The 20,299-nt window shown below is 35.5% G+C and overlaps 1 protein-coding gene across 15 annotated transcripts in view; it reads left to right on the top strand.

Moving 5' to 3' along the window:
• Nucleotides 1-1,463: 1,463 nt before the first annotated feature.
• LOC121369789 (CUGBP Elav-like family member 2) overlaps nucleotides 1,464-20,299 on the top strand; it is an 80,901-nt gene continuing 62,065 nt past the window's right edge. For all 15 annotated transcript variants that reach the window (XM_041494863.1, XM_041494862.1, XM_041494853.1 and 12 more), the window contains exons 1-3: nucleotides 1,464-1,517; nucleotides 6,898-7,070; nucleotides 14,895-14,977. In XM_041494863.1, coding sequence (XP_041350797.1) covers nucleotides 6,902-7,070; nucleotides 14,895-14,977 — 252 coding nt within the window. In that variant the 5' untranslated portion in view covers nucleotides 1,464-1,517; nucleotides 6,898-6,901. The remainder of the gene's footprint in view (nucleotides 1,518-6,897; nucleotides 7,071-14,894; nucleotides 14,978-20,299) is intronic.

Below are 20,299 nucleotides of genomic sequence, written 5' to 3'. Positions count from 1 at the left end.
TTTTTCCTTTTTAGAATTTTGGGATCACCCTCTTTACAAAATTCTGGATCCGCCCTTGCACCATCTTTAAAATGTTCTTGTCGCCCATAACACAACTAATAGACAGTGGGTGCCTCCAACCCCGATGTGCGAGTGCGAGTGCGAATACTTTTTACATGCTCATATACCGCTAGAGTTTCCAGCATGTCCGTCCCGGGACCTGTCTTTGGATAGCCAGGGGCTTGTCCCGGGACAGAAAAAATTAAGCGGACAATTTTGAAATTTACATCCAAAAATTAAATAGTGGGCCTTTAAAATTTTGATGCGCATCTCTAATTAATATAATTAATAAAGAAAATTATAGGCCTACTCATTAAATTTGGTCGCAAGATTAGATCGGGTCCCCGATGTGCACCCAATATAAAAATGCTGGCTTAATATAGGACCCGCGGGGTGTAGCCTATTTACAGTGACAGTGAATTCCAGTGCGATTTGAAATTTAAGGGCCCAAAAGGGGCCCATATCAGTTAGATGGGGTTCAGAGGCATGCTCCTCTGAGAAAATTTCTAATGTCAGGTGTTCAAATACGGCGTTAAATAATGTTCAGCATTCTGAGCATATTAACTGAGAAAAGTGGAAGGGTGGGACATCGGCTCGCGGCACCTGTAATATGCTCCATACACAACTTGTTAGGCCTAACAAGAATACAGAATTTAAAATGGGGGTGGCGCACGTACAACATCTACATCATTTTAATTTTTGTTTCAATGCACCACACATCATTATAAAGTAGGTCTAGTGGGGGAGGGGGGCACAATCCAGATTTGTATTAAAAATTATATAGAGGACAGTTTTATTTATTTATTTATTATTATATGTTTTTTTGTAAACTACATTTTCGTCCTCGAGTTGGCGGGTGTCACCGGCCACCTGGTTCCTACGGGCCTGTATTGGTAGGCCTACCTATAGTGGCCTATACATGTACCTGTAGGATGTATATCATGTGGTCTGCCATTAAACACTAATTTGACTAAACTTGTAATTTTATTCTGCAGTTTAAACATTAATAGTTTTGGCTGTTGTAGATTTTTGTTTGTTTTAATTACTCACTACTTTGGGTCAATGCCTTTAAATCAGTGTAACACTGTTAGTTTTATGGCGCAAATATTTTAGTGAAAAGTTTCACATTTAAAAATAATTTATTAACAACTTTGTAAACAAGCCTGTATTGACCGTAATAAATTAATTACAGCTATAGGTTGTTAATGTTATAATAAGGTTGGAAAAAATGTAACGGTGTGCATTAAGTAAGTAGTCTGCAGTAGCAACCTGAAAGAAACTAACTGCATTGTTACTCTGGGAATCCATAAACGAACGGTTTGTTGCACAAACTTTCAGCCTTGACGATAAATCGGCTTCTGGGGCCACGTGCTCTCTTGCGCCGATTTCGCTTACAAAAGGATTGTGGGTATTGCCGTCCGCCATTTTGTTGTGTGTTTGTGCTGTCTTGTCTGTGTGTGTTTTCACGTGGATAATAGGTAAGTTGTTACCGTTATTGAATGCAAATAAACTAGCATAGATGCAAGATGTGTTCGCACAAAGTGTGCGTGCATAGCGATTCACAAAACGTGCTTTTGTGGAGTGCAATGTAGAGCGGTTTGTTTTTGTTGCACTGACAAGCGCGACACCGAGTGAAGTCAGGTTTCCGATCAACTGGCGGTGAGAAGGCAACAGGTGCATTTCCATACTCGTACCTGGACACGCAGAAACAAAAAAGAGAATTTGCACACATAAATTTTTATGATTTATTATTAACACAAAATAATCATAATTACCCCGGCATCTTGAAAATCAGAGGTTTGATTGTGGTTCAACAACTGATCAGTTGGAAATTCCATTTCACAACCACTTTTGCCGCTTTTGGGTCTCTTATAAATAATAAATGTTACTATGCACATTAGCCTGTTTTGTGCCAAATTATAAATTCCTAATTGATTAACAGATTAATACATGTAGTAATCATTTTGTATTGGCTTTGAAGATGCCAATAACGAGAGTATAAGTGTAAATATCTGCACCCCCCCCCCCCCACCCCTCCCCACACACACACTTTAAACTTTAGGGTATGGGGCCCTCTTTATGTTGAAAGATAGGATGATGTTCCTTCATTATATCAGTAGAGTGAGAGGAGCTGCTTGATATCTTTCCAAAACAGCTCTTTTAACTTAAGTAATATATTTAGTAATTAATATAGTATTGTTTATTCTTGCTGCAACATGTGGATTGCAAACATTGTTGTATTTTTATAAAATAATACTAATGATACTGTTACGCAACTTTTTTCAATAGCTTTCATTTATTACTTAAAGATAGTACTTTAAAATCAATACTCTGACGAAAAAACATACCCAGACAATATAATAAAAATACTAGTATGGAAACTAAATGTGTTATAACAAGACACACTTGTGGAAATCGCCCAACATTCCCCAGGCCATATCCTTTTAAAGTGGGTATGGTTTTTCCCCTACATCGTAAATGAACCTTGCTACCAACTTCAGGTATGAGGTTTTTAAATAATATATTTAGTATTTGCACACAGATGGGAAACCATTGCAAAGTTGGTGGTGGGAGTATATATATGAATTGAAAAATAATATATTTGAGACTAGTTATTGCATCAGAAATATCTTGAGACCTGTACAAGTTAAACAGATTGATACAGCATAACTAGGGGTACTTTTATTGCAACACAATATTAATATAAAATATATTACAATTGTCATAAAACTATCATAAAATTTCAAAGTTTTGTTTAAAAACTTTAACCTTCCTCATAGGAATAAAATATTAACTGCAGTGAATGAATGTTTAACATCACCCCAACACAAAAAATACAATGGCTATTGGGTGTCAAACTATCGTAAATGCAAAAGGTAAGCTATGAACAACAAAACTGTAATAAGACTAAAACAGATTAAAACAACACACGCTAATGAAACTATGGGAACCAATAAAAATAAATAATAAAAGTGACCAATTAAAACAAAGGAAGCATTGAAAGCAACACGAATACATATATTATGTAAACTGTAATGCTAACTGTACAATTTGTTTCTAATTGACACTAACTAAAATGCAATACCTATAGATTGTTTTGATAATCATTGTTTCTGCCAGAAAGAAATTTCTGGGTATGGCGTATATGGAATTGAATGCAACCACAGTCAACAGGGAGTATGGGGGCCTTCCCCAGAAAGAAAATGGGTTACGTTTAGGGTTATGGTTGAGAAATCATACAGTAATGATAAAGTAAGTAATTTTGTCAAAAAGTTAACTTGAAAAATAAAATCTGCCAAAAACATTTTGGGTATGGTGCCATACCCGTTTTACCCTCCGGCAGAAAGAAACTCTGCTAATGTCTGGACTGGTTTTGTTAATCATCTTCAATAACTCGTCTCGAGTAAAATCTGCACATAAAGATGGCAGGATGACTTTCAGATGAAGTGATCATTTTGAAAAGACCTATCATGACAAGCTTGATGGTTTTGTTCTCAGCTATATTGAATAGCTTGTAGGTGCAAGTTCATGATATATTTCTCATCACTTATTGTTATTATCTGCATTGTTTTTGTGTTGTTTTATATAAACAAAAAATAAATTGCTGCTAGTGTTATTCCATAAGGGAAAATGTCACGTTTATTAGCTAAAGGGATATGATGTGTTGGTTGCTTTTAGATACATTTGAAAATACTAGCATGTAAAGTGAGAGGACCGTTGTACAGGGGCCATTATAATATCATGCCTGATTGATTGTTTAGAGCATACTTTGGATCCTTTTTAAGTGGTGTTCGTGTACATGTACATTGGTGCTTACCAGATAATTGTAATGTCATTGTTATGTGTAGTGTACACATATCAAGACTTCTAGAATTTTTATAAAAGTCACTAGCCATGGGATCAGTGATTTTAAAACTTTACTAGCCACCATTGAAAATTCACTAGCCCTACTTTATTTTTAAGTTAAAAGAATTTTACTAAATAATAGTAATAATCAGATATGTCACCTAAAGAGGGAGATAGAGCTTATAAACACTAACATTGGGGGTTGGGGTGGGGTCAGGATATTTATACATACAAAATACACTTTAACTGCAACATTTGACACACACAAAAAATCACTAGCCGTCGGGCATAGCAGTTGTAGTTATTTACTAGCCCAACATTGAATATCACTAGCCATGGGAGTGGGGCTACCATAATCTAGAAGCCCTGCATATTTTCATTAAATTACCAGAAATCTAATTTGAAAAATAAATGTAATGCTTTAAAGAGCCTTATTTTTGTAAAAAAAATGAATGAATTTTGTTTACCTACCAGACTGAAAAATAATTAAAATAAGAAATAAAAGATTACATACATATATATATATATATATTCGATGTTTACTTGTAATACATGTTTTTAATGACTTTTTTTTTGTAGTATATTTGGCATATATATGTCATCCTTTTCTTGTATTACATTTTTTGTCTCAGAAATACGCAATTGTCTAAAATATATAATTGTTTTATGAACTTTGTAATTTTAAATTCATAGCGACCTTTGGTAGAAAGTTAATTAAATCTTTTCTCGTTCAGTTGGGCCACTTCTAACTTTTAACCCTACTGTTGGATTTGGTTAAGTCGTGTAGAGGAAAATATACATGTATATATTTTTGAGGGTGGGGGAGAATCACTGTTAAGTAAGGCTGGGGATGTATTGTCACTTTACATATAGGTCACAGAACTAATTTATCCAAGATTTAGCTAAACATACACATGAACATTTCCTTTTGAAACAAGCTGTACAATTTAAAATAATATTTTTTATTAGAGCAGTGTGAAACTACAGCATGAATCTGAGTTACTGCAGTTAAAGTTTTTTTTTTATAGATAAGATAAAGGATTTGGGGGGTGGGAGGTAGGAGGTAGCATGATAAACTGAAGTAGAGAGGGGCCAGTTAGTAGTGTTATCTGTGCATCCTGTGTTGATCAATGAAAACAAACAAACCTCTGGCTCTTAACCTCATTTTTTTTCAACACGCTGCATGTAGGTCATGACTGCTGTATAACCTTTGGGAGGCATGTTGATAAAAAATACACTGGCTTACAGTTAGGCTACAGTATGAATGTGGTGCAGTGTCATGATCAACTTGAAACACATATGTTGCTACTGTGGGAATATGCTGATGATCATACAGTAATAGTGATTTCCCTAGAAATTTGGCAAGGCATGGTAGACCAAACACTTTTGGGGAATTTTCACCATTTTCGGGGCACTTATATTTCATTAAAAATAGACAAAAATTAATTGAAATAAACATTAATGTAATTTATGTGTTTGCTTTAATAAATGAATGGCAAAAGATATAAAAGGCATATTTTATTAATTAATAATAATTTTTTTGGTGTTTTATAAAGGCAATTTTACAATTAATTAGTGAAAAAGGCATGGTGCTGATTAAGGCAAGATGGCACTAGACTATTGAGGCATGGTGCCACACCATGCTAAAACAAGCTAGGGAAAACACTTTACAGTTCATGTTTTCAGTTAGGCTGCAGGATAAATGTGGTGCAGTGTCATCATCACCACCATGAAACACACATGTCGCTACTGTGAGTATATGCTGATGATCATACAGTAATATGTTAAGCTACAGTATGAATGTGGTGCAGTGTCATGACCACCAAACATACATGTGGCTGCTGTGAGAATATGCTGATGTTCAGACTAATATTAAAACCTAAAGGTCATGAAAATTATGGCATGTCATGGAATTTGCCAATTGCATTTTATGGGCCTGGAAAGTCATATGCAATTTTGAGTTAGGTCATGTAAATTTATGGATGAAAAAAATTGTTTTATAATTTATTTTTACCATTTAAAATGATTTAAATTGGTATCAAAGTATGTAATATTATTTCAAGATAATATGTTGATAATCAAAGAAAAAACAAATCCATGAAAATTAATTTTAAAAATTGTCATGAAAAAATGTCTTTAAAAATTAAAGATTTTTGTTGATAAATAAAAGTACATGTATATGGATTATGGATATGGTTATGAACACTACCAGTATTCATTTGTGTATGCTAAAGTAACTGTTGATGGATAGGGATTGTTTTATGTGTACATAATATACATCTATGTAACACAAATCTTGTCCGTGCAAACTGACCAACTCCCACATATTTTTTATGCCGTCATTTTATAAGCAAGATACCACATGAAATGCTAACCGACATCCTCCTCCCTTCCCCTACCATATCCATCATTTCTCAAATGATGGGGTTGGTTATATAGAGCATAAATGTCTTTTAAAGGTGGAAGATTATCAACCTAGCAGTCAGTGTGTTAAAGAATTTTGCAGTCTTGGTTCCTCATCATATAATGTCGTATAGACATACATGTGTAAATATTACACATCTATGCATGAATATGGATCTACTTTGGCCTAGGATGAAAACGATTACAAGCAGTCAGCTTTTAAGTACATGGACAACAGTCCTTAAGGTTTAACGTGAGCAGTTGCTCCCACTCGCGTGTTCTTGTGTAAAACTATTTCCACGTGGGTGAAAAACTGCTCGCCTCGTCACATGTCGATGTCATTGATATGTTTACTCAAAATTATTGTGAATTGTTACACTGGAAGCAAACTGCTCTCCTATACGTAATTTCAGGAGAGCAGTTTCCTGCTCGCCATCGATTTTGAAACCATAAGCACTGGGACAAGAGATAGGGATGTATTTCACAGCAAGTTGAAATGCATGTCTAAATATTATTTGTGTCATTGGTGCACATACAGTACTTTACACCTGTGTTTGCCTTCCGAAACTGTGTACACCAGACGATTTATGTGTGTTAATTATATTTCAGAACTATGAATTCCCAAATGCAGAGTAAAGAACCGGATCCTGACAGCATCAAGATGTTTGTTGGTCAGATTCCTCGCTCCATGGATGAAAATGACCTGGGGAAGCTCTTTGAAGAATACGGTCCAGTGTTCCAACTCAACATTCTCAGAGATAAAGTCACTGGCCAGAGCAAAGGTTTGTGTACAAAATAAGTTTAGTACTTTTCACAAGCTAAATGTATAGTGGAACCTGTCTAAACCAGATCACACTGGGGACTTAAAATTTATCGGACTTGGACAGGATCCAGTGTTTTGAGGGTCTGGTTTTAGAATTAAGAAAAAATTTGGGATCATGAAATTTAGCCAGTTAAGACAGAATTCCGATTTGTTCATGGTCTGGTTAAGAGATGTTTCACTGTATACTCATATAAAAAAAAAGTTCCTGTGCACTAATTAAATGGTCTCATACCAACTGCAAATTTTGTAAATAGTTGAAATTTTACATATAGAGCATAACATCAACATGATTGTGCAAATCGTTTCATAATGTTTACGAATGACCAAAAAATTATTGTTTAAAAACCTTGTGCAGTACATACACTGGAACTTTTTTCCATGAGTGTGTGGGGGTGTGCACTGACACTATTAATGTATTATGTGGTTTTCGATAGTGTATTGTAGGCTATTAGATTTTTTTCTTCTTCTTTTTTAATTTTCTATAGTTTAGCGGTGGGATATAGCCCAGTGGTAGTGTTCTCTAGATGTGCGTTCGGTCTACTTTTCGTTCAGCCAGTGCACCACGACTGGTATATCAAAGGCTGTGGTATGTGCTATCCTTTCTGTGGGAAAGTGCATATAAAAGATCTCTTGCTGCCAATGGAAAAATGTAGAGGGTTTCCTCCAGGAGTGGGAGAAAGCCCTTTTTTCCTAGTTTCGGACAAATTCTCGATCTTCGAGACCAACATTATTTTAAAAAAACCCATACATTTGTTTGCTGGTCCCACTTCTTTCATTCTAGTCGTTCCAAAGCATGTGTCCATTTTTATTATTGGAAAAAAAAGAAGTTTTTTGGCAGTGCATCTGTACATGTTTATTTGTTTAATCAATAAACTGATGTGCATTTTGATTCTCAAGACTTGAACCAGTCCCAGATTTAATAAAAAGTGGTCACTTGCATGCACCAGTCCACTAGGCTAGACATTCGTTCAAAGCCGCTGAGCTGGTCATGAGATTAAACAGTTATTAACAATAACACTATTCTTGGTGAGAAAGCTATCACAGCATTACACTTCAGTTAAAACAAAGGACCCAAAGTTTGCAACTGGTTACATTCATTGTCCTGTCTCAATGGAAGTGTCATTGCAATCAACACATACACAGCTCTGTGTATGGAGCCGTGTCGAGAGTTCGACCAAATTGTAAGAGGCCTTTTTGAAAATAACATAAAATGTACGGAAATAATCTATAAACTGTTTATTTATTTTGAACTATCTAATAATTAAAAAAATTCGTGCTGGGGTGTCGTTAAACATTCATTCATTCTAATAATTATAAAGGCTTTGAAAATTATAAATGGTTTCAACTTTTTTCCTTTTTTTTGATGTTATGAGCACCAGTTTTTACTTGTGCTGGTAGAGGTCAAGTGATTGGTCATCCAATCAGTGAGGTCGTTAATAATGGGTTAGTTTAAACGCTGTACTAGGTCCAGCTGTCAAAAGCCTGAACACTGTGATACCTGCTTGAATTGAAATTAGTGAATTATATATTGGAGTTAAAATTTATAAATAATATTCATTTTCTTTTTTATTTAGTCTATTAGGTTAAATGTATACAATGGATTTTTTTTTTTTGCTGATGTGATCGAAAGTTTTTTCTTTTCTTCATGTTTTGAAGTTTCTTGTTCCGTTCATGATTCAAGATAAAAAAAAATACAAACAGTGAAATGACACCATGATTATAATTTGTTTTACACTACCTTTTAAATGTCAGTTTATGCATACATGTATATTATTTATTTTAAAAAAGTTTATTCCTTTTGTTTTCTTTTTTCTTCTTTTATCTATAGTTTAAATAGTTCTGATAAATGGTCCATATATTTATTTCAACAAAAAATCTACACATGTATGCATAGAGAAATTATAACAAGCATGCCCGTCTCCCCTTATGTTGAATTGTGGAATGCCCTGTTCAAATAGCTCTAGGTCACAATGAACAGGTTTCATTTGTCACTACGTGTATATATTGGTAGACCATGCTGCAATAACTGTCCCATATATGTAATGTCATCCGCCAAATAGCTGCACTTCAAGTTGTGCTAGGTGGTCATTGCACAAACATCCTGACCTTTCTTTTGTTGCTCAGATAACGTGGTATTCAGTGCACATGATCCACCCCATCCAAATTTTATTTTGATTCATCTGGGTTACATACATGTAGCTTATCCGTTGAATGTCCTCATCAGTTTACACATATGGAGTTTCTGTGGCTTGTCATAGTTTTTTTTATCTGCTCCCAGTATTACCTAGTTTTTAGAGAAGGTACATGTAGTAATACTAGTGATTTAATACATTACATGTACTTGATTTGGTAATAGTAAAGATGGGGTAATAGTCATGGCATCTCGGTCTACTGTACTTTCACCACATAAGAAATAATAATAATGTGTATCCACAGCATTTTGACAACATCGCTGAGCTGTGACATGTCCATGCTGTGACAAGTAAAGGCCGAGAGTTAACCAGGCATAATGCTAAGCTTGGTTTCATACCTGGGGCGCTTTTACGATTGTAACCCATTGTCACCGAGTGTTGCACACTTGACAGCACTCAGGTCGCAGTCCTTTATGCCTGTTACTTGTGAAGTCAATCATTTCCTAATGGGTACCGTGTTCTCTTTCACACACTGACAAACACCGGCTTGGCCCATTCACTGGCTTAAAAAGGAATGATGTGGTACATATAACAAAATATTTGAAGAACGGGGAAGCACTTCATTAAAAGTATAACAACACAAAAACATTTTTCTATGAGTATACATTGTGCATGAATGTATACATTGTAGGTAACTTATTCTACATCTTTTTTCAAGTAGGGTTTGAAATTTAACTTGATTACCCATTGTAGGTAGACGAAGCCTCTTCTTTTTTTTTGTCACTTTGAGCTGGCAGACAGCTAAATTATGAATCTGAAGTCAGTAGGAGAGAAAGTGATTTAGGGTGATTTTTATTGAGCGTAATCAGTTGGATGATATTGAACTTGAAGTTTGGAAAAAAAAACCCACCCAAAAACATGTTTCAAGGTCGGTCTTGAATGTACTTTTAAACTGTGCATGCGCAGGACAATCAGGCTTTAGATTGCACCAAAGCTGAGGTGATAAAGGGTGTGACATAAGAAGCAAGCCCAAATAATTTTATGTAATGACTGACATTTTTTAGAAAATAACTTGATTTCTGCAATTTTTTAAGTTTAATAAACAATTTGGCGAATTTGTTTGCTCACCCAGAGCTAGCCCTACTTGTAACTCTTTACCAGCTACTATTAACATTACTCCACTAAAATCAACTAAAAAACTCAGTGTGCTCAGAACAGAACAAAAAACCTCAACATTGTGCCCAAAATAGTGTGATCTAAAGCCATGACAGTGTATCAAAATCTCAGGTACCTGGAAGTTTGTTCACATTATTTTTTACGGAAATTATATCTATGTCGGCGTAACTTAATTGATTACCTCAAACTTGCATTGAAATTAATTATGCTATAAAGTTTACAACTTTAAATTTCAAAATGGTTAATTCACAGGTGTGCATATAACCAATCTGTGAATTTAGTAGGATTCCTTCCATGAATCCTAGATTTTGGATCGGAAGCAAAAGATTATGAGAAGGAATCACTTGTAATATATTTATATTACATCATGTGCATGATTTTTGTGGAATCCTATGAAAATCCCACAAATTCAATGGCTAATAACCGATTTCAACCTCTGCAGTTGCCCACGGCAGTCAACAATGTGGAGTTTTTAATTCTCCACAGCACTTTTTAGCCTTAGACTATATTCTGGGTGTTTATCAATGGTATGGTTTTTTTTGCCATGAGCATTTTCTTAATTGCAGGGGTTGCAGTTTGCGCAAATTTTAAGTTGCATAACTGACATGCCAACAGAACGATGGTTGGTGTGAAATATTGTTGTAGCCTGCCACACTTTACTGACCTTTACTATTGGCACTACTATTGTGTGTACATGCAGGTACATGACAATGTGTGTTGCTACCTTACTGTTAAACTGATCCTTGATTGGCTGCTGATGTTATCTGCTTCATACAAAATTACAGGTGGAAATGAATAGTGCTTTGTTCAGGTGTGGTTGGCTTGAAATTACTATACAAGATTTATCTCCCATCTTAGTGGGCCAAAGTATTTGGCACCATTCCACAAGTTTAAAAAAAAAAAAAAAAATCTCTCATGTATGTACATGTATTTGGGTGTTGTTTGTACCCCCTCCCCACCCCCCACCCCCAACAAACAAACAAAAAACCCAAAACATTTCCTGTACATGTGGTTTAAGATTTTTTGTTTTAATTATTATTTTGGATTGTTTTGTTTTTATATTCCTTCCTATTTTCACAGTAAAAATACTTGGGAATAATATCTTAATTTATTTTCATTTTTTTTCAATGTTAAATTTTTTGTCAAGTCAGTGTTTTTAAAGTGGGTGGATGAGAGGTAATCCCAACCTTTATACAAAATGTTAGCATCTGAATAATGTGCTTTAAAATGATATGTTATTTGTTTGTCTGTATCATTATACATGTATTAAGGATGTGGTTTTTCAACTTTTATGTATAAAATTACATTCATAAAGTAGATTGTGCACATTTGATTTGAAATGATGAAAATGACTTTTATTTAAGTCTAGTATAGTTTTTTTTCAGAGTTTAAATATATTTTAGGTTTTATTTTTAAAGGGGTATCACATCTCTGATGTAATCATAGGTAGCCTGTTATGGGCCATTTAACAATTACCATGTACATAATGCTTACTGGGAGAAGAGGTATTACACAATGCATCACATTGACATTGAAAATAGTATTATTGAGAGAGAGAAAAGTCACCCCGTTTGTTGAATGGCCCATTACTGAATGCCTTACCGGACTTTCAGAGTTTCTGCCTGAAAATATTTTGGGTATTGCGCTATGGAATTGAATGCAACACAGTCAACATTTGGGGGTTATGTTTAGTGTTAAGAGTTTTAAAAAAACCCATACAGTAATGATACCGGGTAAGAGTAATTAATTTTATCAAAAAGTTAACTTTAAAAAACATGTCTGCCAAATTTTTGGATATGGCACCCTACCCGTTTTACCCTCTGGCAGAAACCTTGAATTTGGATGTTGATTATGTTGCTAAGTATGGGGTTGTTGTGGATACATGTGTAGATAACTGCAGGGTAGATGTATGTTTGGTGAGTTTGCTTCCTGACAAAAACATTTTTTAGTATAATACAGTCAAACCCGCTTATTTGCATACCCTCGGTGCTGCTCGATTTTGTGCAATTAACCGGGTTAGTCGATTAACCGATAGAGTACCGACTTTCACTTTGTAACAGCCATCCAACTACAAAGTGGCATGGGAGACAGTCTAGCATAATGCGGTACTTCATACCGGAACTATTACAGTTAACACATGTCACATGCAGTTGGATATATATAAATGTAAAAAAATATATCTATCGATATATATAATTAGCATGGCGTTTTTGTTTTAATCTGCCAGACCAGAAATCATTTTCTAAAAAACCAACAACGTCCGTCACTGGGCGTCGTTTTCTAAAAACACAAACTGGCGTCGTTTTCTAAAAACACAAACTTTGTGCATTAAAAAAAAAACCACTGACCATCCACTAGTGTAAACAAAGTGTATTAGCCATGTAGTTAATGAGATAAACTTGAAACAACAGAACCATCAAAAAGTTCACGTTTCATCGGTGCACGTGTTTACAAAATGACGTCAGTTTCCGGAATTACCGGGCTGTTGATTGACCGAATAGAATTACGTGAACTTGTATGCATTTGCTGGTATGGTGTTCTTTCCATCCCAAAAGATACGGCAAGCTTTGGTATTATTTGTGATCCCCAAATAATGACTTTGCTATTGTTAAGCAATTAAAGTTAAGCTCGGCTAGTGAGTCGTTATCAGTTCCAGCAGTCTGCATTGCATGCATGACCGGTCTAACACAATTGACTGACCTTCATGGTGAGGTCCGACTGATTGGTGTCTAACAATATAGCAGAAACTTAGGGACGATCCATAAATAACGGTCTTTGTTATGTTTGTTTTTTTGACGACCTCCCCCACCAGTCTTCTTTTTTTTTCCGCTACATTTTCCGGGAAGCAAGTGATAAATCGTTTCTTTTGCGTTTAACAGATATAGCGTACACTGCATCTAATGAATAAGTGAACAACAACCCTTTCTCGGTCACATTTATTAAAAACATAACCGCCTAGGACGATTGATCTGTAATCTTTTAATTATTAACAAGGCTTCTCAACATAACGTAATAATTGATACAGAACAATGATTGCCCTGAACACGTCAATCGAATAGGGCCTCAATAGTTGAGTGCGCATGCGTACAAGCGCACAGGCGGTACTTCTAAAAATAATAGTCGGAGAGTTACTTGTTATTGAGATGGCCTCTGATTAACAGCAATATATTGCAAACAAAACATTAGGTCTTAGGTTTATTCAACTTAATTATGTCATTCTTAAATCTTGTAGTCGGGTATTGTGATTCACCAGTAGTAACGTGCACACCATCTCATTTGCATGTCACACGTCGACTCTGTAAACAGCGATTACACTTGCAGTCGGCTTACCACACAGTGAGCTCAAACAAAACAGATTAATCGGTGATTTATTTGAGTTTTTTTGCCAAAGTTTGATAGACATTCTCAGTCATTTGTGACATTAATTTAGCACCAAAAAAAAAAAAATCGTTATTTATATGTGCAAATAACCGATATATAGCCTGTAGTCTGTGCAATTAACCGGATGTTTTGTAGTGTTATAAGGGCAAATGGTTCCGTGTTGGGTGAAAATAGTCGATTAACCGAATTATGCTATAAACCGATGTGCAAATAAGTGGAGTTGACTGTATTTGAGGAAGTCAGAAAATTGTTTTGGTAAAAACTATTCCACACAATGTATTGGCTTAGTAGCTGATAAAATATACCAATTACAGGCTTATTGTGACAAGCTAATTACAGGCTTATTGTGACAAGCTAATTACAGGCTTATTGTGACATGCTAATTACAGGCTTATTGTGTTTTTCGGGTAAGAAGCTATATAACCTGATTTTGAATTGAGGCCTCTGAGAATTAAAAATCTGCGTAACCCATTTATCGGTTACGCAGAAATAAATCACGTAACCCATTTCCTTTTTGCATAACCCGTTCTATCCAATTAAATGGTGCTCCAAATTTTGCGCAAAAAAAAAATAGGTCACGTAAAATTAGATTTGCTTGAGAAATGAGAGAATGAAATGATCGTTCTCACAATTTTCAGAGACCTGGAATTAAGCCAGATTTAGACATTTTATGCCTTGTATAATACGTAAACCGGTTATGTACATGTATATCTGGATTAAAAAAACAAATTCAACAAATTCATCACATTGCATTGATATTTTAGTTCACACGTCTCAAAAAATAAATGGTAATCTTGTTACATACATTTAATCAAACAATATTTGAATCTTGTTCTTAGTACTACTTTCATATAAACTTGTACATACACATGCCACTTTGATTTGATTTTGATGTTTTATATCTTAACTGTCTGGAACAAATTTAAAACACAAATATTTTTTAAAGTTAATTTTTTTTCAGTGAACTTGCTTAAAAACTGAAACCTGATATTTGATATGCTACAGATTACATATATGAAATATTGATACCCTTCAATTATACATGTATAATATTTGCATAATACTGAATGTTTATTTTATTTTATTACCATTAGGTTGCTGTTTTGTAACATTCTACACAAGAAAAGCTGCTCTTGAAGCTCAAAATGCCTTGCACAATATCAAAACAATGCATGGGGTAAGTATTGATTAATGTGTTTCTCAACCCATAGATATAAACTTTTAATTTAACCAACAAGTTAGGGTAGGCACATAACAAAGCCCAGTGGTAAATGCTCATCTGATGTGCAGTCAGTCTAGGATTGAAACCCGTCGGTGGGCTCATTAGGCTATTTCTCATTTTAGCCAGTGCTCCACATCTGGTATAAGGCAGCCGCTGTGGTATGTACTCTCCTGTCTGTTGCATATAAAAGATCCCTAGCTGCTAATCGGAAAGTTTCTCATCTGTGTGCAGGGATTTATCCAGGCATTCTGTGGGTCCGAACATAAACCCCTTTCCAAAAGAAAGTGGCACTGAAAATTTCCAAATTACATATATCCCAAACAGAGCTAACTGGAACAAATTTTGGTTTAGCAAATTTGCAGATATGTAGAGAATTTCCTTGAAAATGATTAAAATGTGGTTAATTTAAGGAATATTTTATTAGCTAAAGCCTAAATGTTGTAGCCACTTCGTATAAAATTTAGCAACTGGCTAATATGGCAATGGCCTGGGTGAGGCCTGCCCAAATATGACTTACTCGCAATAATGTTTCCAATCCCTTCAGACATTGTACCATGGCAAAAAATCCTTAATAAATCCCTGACCACTGTGGTTCTTAACCATATGTCCGGTGCCATATAACAGTAATTAAAATACGCTGAGAACATCATTAGATATAACATTGCTTCCTTCTCAAGCTCTCTCAAGTTATGGCCTTTGAACTAACGGTAGTTTTCACATCTGTCATATCAATGGCTGTGGTATGTACTATCCTGTCTGAGAGAAAATGTATATACATACTGAAGGTCTAAAGGGAGTTGTTTATTCTAACACACTGGTTTGAACACTGTCTAACCAGTTTTGTTTGTGGTGCTCTACTTTTCATGTTATTTGTGGATTATTGCAGTGAACAAATTTTAAGAACAAAGTTATGATATTGCCTTTTTTGTTTTCGATCATGAATATTTATGTAAGTACCCAATGAAATGTGTTAACACGGATTCTACATTATGGTAGCCCCACTCCCATGGCTAGTAATATTCAATATTGGGCTAGTAAATAACTACTATTGCCATGCTTGACGGCTAGTGAATGTTTTTGGGGTGAAATGTTGCAGTTACGTCTGTTTTGTTAAATATGAATATCCTGACCCCACCCCAAACCCCATTGTTAGTGTTTTTAAGCTCTATCTCTCTCTTTAGGTGACATATCTGATTATTACTATTATTTATTAACTTCAGTAAAGTAGGGCTAGTGAATTTTTAATCGTGGCTAGTACATTTTTTAAATTAATGATCTCATTGCTTGTGGATATAATTTGTTTTCCCAGAAGCCTGGTGTTAAGCAAAACAATGAAATGTGTTAAGCAAAACCATGCAGATTTAAGGCGGGCCCCCCCCCCCCCTCCCCAAAAATAAAGGATTATTAAAGTGTAGGCCTATTTGACACTTGGTGAGATGTTGATTAAGCAGTCTGTTGTTTCTTAGGAATATTTATTGTCTTTTACATGGCGGTAGGGATTGGTCGACAAGCATAAGCCTATATTAGGATGAAGCAGTCTATTGAAGATGTTACTCGGTCACAAATATGTTTAACACTGTCACTATTGATTAAACAGGGGGCGGGATGTAGCCCAGTGGTTAAGTGTTCACTTGATGCGTAGTCAGTCTGCAGGGGTGCACAAATCAGTTGTCCGCGCGCCTGGGACAACCAAAATATGTTGCGGACAACCATTCTTTGTCAAACAGTTGCCCGATGGGCAACCAAGAAAATCATAAAACAAGTAAAATGAAAAACAAACCTTCCCGGCACTCGGACAGTCACGGGCAATTCAAACGTATAGAAACTGATAACTTGACTGACAGGCAATATAAATATTCACCCTAACGCTGCCATCCACTCGGCGTCCACCGTGCATGATTTTGACGAGTTCAATGCAGACAGATACGTTTCAGAATGGTGGCTATTAGCAAAGGGCACAAGACATGTGAAAGGCCACAAACTACACCAACAACCATCCAGTTCTGAGCTAAAAAATTGGCTACGCCATTTTCTATCTTCCGATGTGAACAATCGGTTACATAATCTATCCAACACCTAACATATAATAATAATACCAAATATTAACAGGGATCTCGCGACTGGTACGAGAAGCGGTGTCATAAAGAATTCAGCATAACAATGTTTGCTTATTTTAATAATCACAGTTATTAATTTTAACGGCAACATGTATGAAAGAAAAGTCTGAAAAATCTGTAGTGTGTTATTTTAACTTTGTAAAGTCTTTGAGCCAAAGTAATAAAAACGGACCGAAATTGCGTGTCAGTTTCAATACACATGCTAGTTCAGGGCCAAAGACAAGTAGACTAGGGCCGAGTTCAGACATGTATGAAAGAAAAGTCTGAAAAATCTGTAGTGTGTTATTTTAACTTTGTAAAGTCTTTGAGCCAAAGTAATAAAAACGGACCGAAATCGCGTGTCAGTTTCAATACACATGCTAGTTCAGGGCCAAAGACAAGTAGACTAGAGCCGAGTTCAGCTAGACCGAACAAAACAAAAACGTCCGCTAAACTGGTTTATGCGCTTCACGTTAAATGCAATATCCACGTCGGGAACCAATTGCATAGTTTGCGAACGTTTGGAAAACGTTCGTTGGCTGTTCTGTGTGCATATAGGTCACGCTTGACAGTCATTCGAGACTGTTGCACGTGTCAATAGACATCGTTACAGACATTAAACAATACGATTACACGCAAGTAAATCTTGATGTAAATTTGCGAGAAAACCCCCACCACCAAATAGTTGTTTCGCATCAATGAATACTTAATTGCTGTTTCGTTTGTTTATTTCCGTTGTCTTTGTTGATTTCGCACTCATGCATTTCGCGATCGCGGGAAAGGAACATGCAGTATTTATACAAATTGCGGTTAAACGTACACTGAATACAAATTAGTAAAAAAAAATTAATGATATTTGTTAGATAAAATAATATATAAATTTGTTGACTGTGAGATGACATCTCAAAAGTTAGCTAGATTTTAAAAAGACCGTAAAATTTTAATTCATTATCTTTTTAATCAAAACCTTTTGACGTAAATGGATAGTTGTCATAACGTGAAGTCAGCATTCTTAGGCTACGTATTTTACAAGCTGAAATCAACAACAAGCATTTAACACGACGCGGAGATCAACAAAATGGTGCAAGTTACGAAATTGTTGGGGTGTGGAATAGATGGGTTATTTTAAAATACAATTAAAAGTAGTTCAAACCAAATAAAGATTGCTATTTTACAGAAGTAATGAGCACTGTTTAAAAAAAGAAGAAGAGTATTGGCTCTCAGATTTTTATTAATGTCATAGGCCTTAGAATTTTGGGTGTGTTTGCAGAGGACATTGGCTTCCAGCTGCATATCTCTCCTCACCCACTGAAAAATCAAAGTAATATATTAACTACCCCTACCCCCATTGCTGTATTTGATTTTGATCGGGGATAATTTTGTTATTCAGATGTATTCCAGTTTGTACATAATTAGCTGAAAAAGATATATTTTCATATTCATATATAAATACTCTATACAGTACTACACAAACCAATTTTGGCTAAAACATTTTCATTATGGCAAATAAAAATCCCATTTGGCAATTTTTTTGGCTACAGGTATTTTTAATCCTGGATGAGCCCTGAGTTCATCAAAGTATTATGACTGACAGCCCAAGCGAGATCGAACCACCTCTGTGGATCCATTCAGCTGATTGGGTTGTTTCTCGTTCCAACCAGTGCACAGCAACCGGACAAAGGCTGTGGTATGTGCCTTCCTGTCTGTAGGAAAGTGCATATAAAAGATCCCTTTCTGCATTAGGAAAAATGTAGCGGGTTTCCTCTGATGACTGCGAGTCAGAATTACTAAATGTTTGACATCCAATAGCCGATGATTAATTAATCAGTGTGCTCCAGTGGTGTCGTTAAATAAAACAAACTCTTTTTTCAGCCTAAGCGAAGATGAGTTGTAGATAAATAATGTTAAAAAAGAAATAAAACTAAACTGATAAGTAATGATAATAATAAAAACATTTTAAATTTCAGTTTCATTTTAAAGACAGTTCAAAATTATATTCATAAAACGTTTTATGAAATATGTGGGCAACCAAGAGATGATGTTGGGCAACCAAACTTCAGCTACTGGTTGCCCACCGGGCAACTATCACAATTTCACATTTGTGCACCCCTGGTCTCGGATCAATCCCTGTTGCTGGGCCCATTGGGCTATTTCTCTCTCCAGCCAGTGCACCACTACTGGTATATCAAAGGCCATGGTATGTGTTATTCTGTCTGGGATGATGCATATAAAAGATCCCTTGCTGCTAATCGAAAAGAGTAGCCCATGATGTGGCGACAGCAGGTTTCCTCTCTCAATATCTGTGTGGTCTTTAACCATGTCCGACGCCATATAACCGTAAATAAAAAATGTGTTGAATGTGTGGTTAAATAAAACATTTTCTTCCTATTAATTAAACAATGCAGAATGCTGGTATCTTTTAACATGTCTACTAATAGCACCATTACACAATTTATTGTTATTTTTGAAAAACATTACATGTAGATGTTAAATATGCATGGCTTAGAGAAAGGAAGAACTTTGCTGCCGTTACGCAGGTTTGTTTTACTTTTAGGGATTATCAGTTTCAAATAAATTTTATGTGTGTTTACAACAAACAGTTCTAACAATTCAGTTTTAATAACTCATGGTGTACTACTTGTGAAAAGAAAACCTCAACAGTCTGCCAACAAGGATCAAACTTTGACCGCTCACGCTTCAAGCAGACCCTACCAAGCTCCTGAATAATGTTCTGTTTCTTTGAAACTGAAAGGGCCATTACAAAATTTTTGAAAAAACAAACAAGGAGTACTTATTAAAAAATGCACACTGAAAAATAAAGAGTGAAAAACTCACACCTTAAGATAATTGGGAGTTAAAGGGAAAGTGAGCTTTGTAAGTTTGTTCAAATGAGGGGCACAATTGCTCATATACAATCCTCAAAACGGAAAGTCTGCCATTATCTTTTAGTGACTGAGGGTTAAGCTGGCACAAGCATAAATACCTAAATATTTGAAAGCACCATTATCTGCATTGTCTGTGGGTTAAGTTGGAAACCTGTCTTTCCAGAAGAGTTAATAAGAGAAGAAGTCATCAAGCAGATTGAATCTGATCTTGCAAGTTTTTGATTTATCATCTGTCCTGTGGGAAGTGTGTAAAAAGAGCTGGCCTTCCATCTGATCCATATTCAGAGTGCTGACAA

Source organism: Gigantopelta aegis, chromosome 4 (assembly GCF_016097555.1).
Source record: "Gigantopelta aegis isolate Gae_Host chromosome 4, Gae_host_genome, whole genome shotgun sequence".
NCBI lineage: Eukaryota > Metazoa > Mollusca > Gastropoda > Neomphalida > Peltospiridae > Gigantopelta > Gigantopelta aegis.
This window is presented reverse-complemented; position numbering and strand designations above follow the sequence as displayed.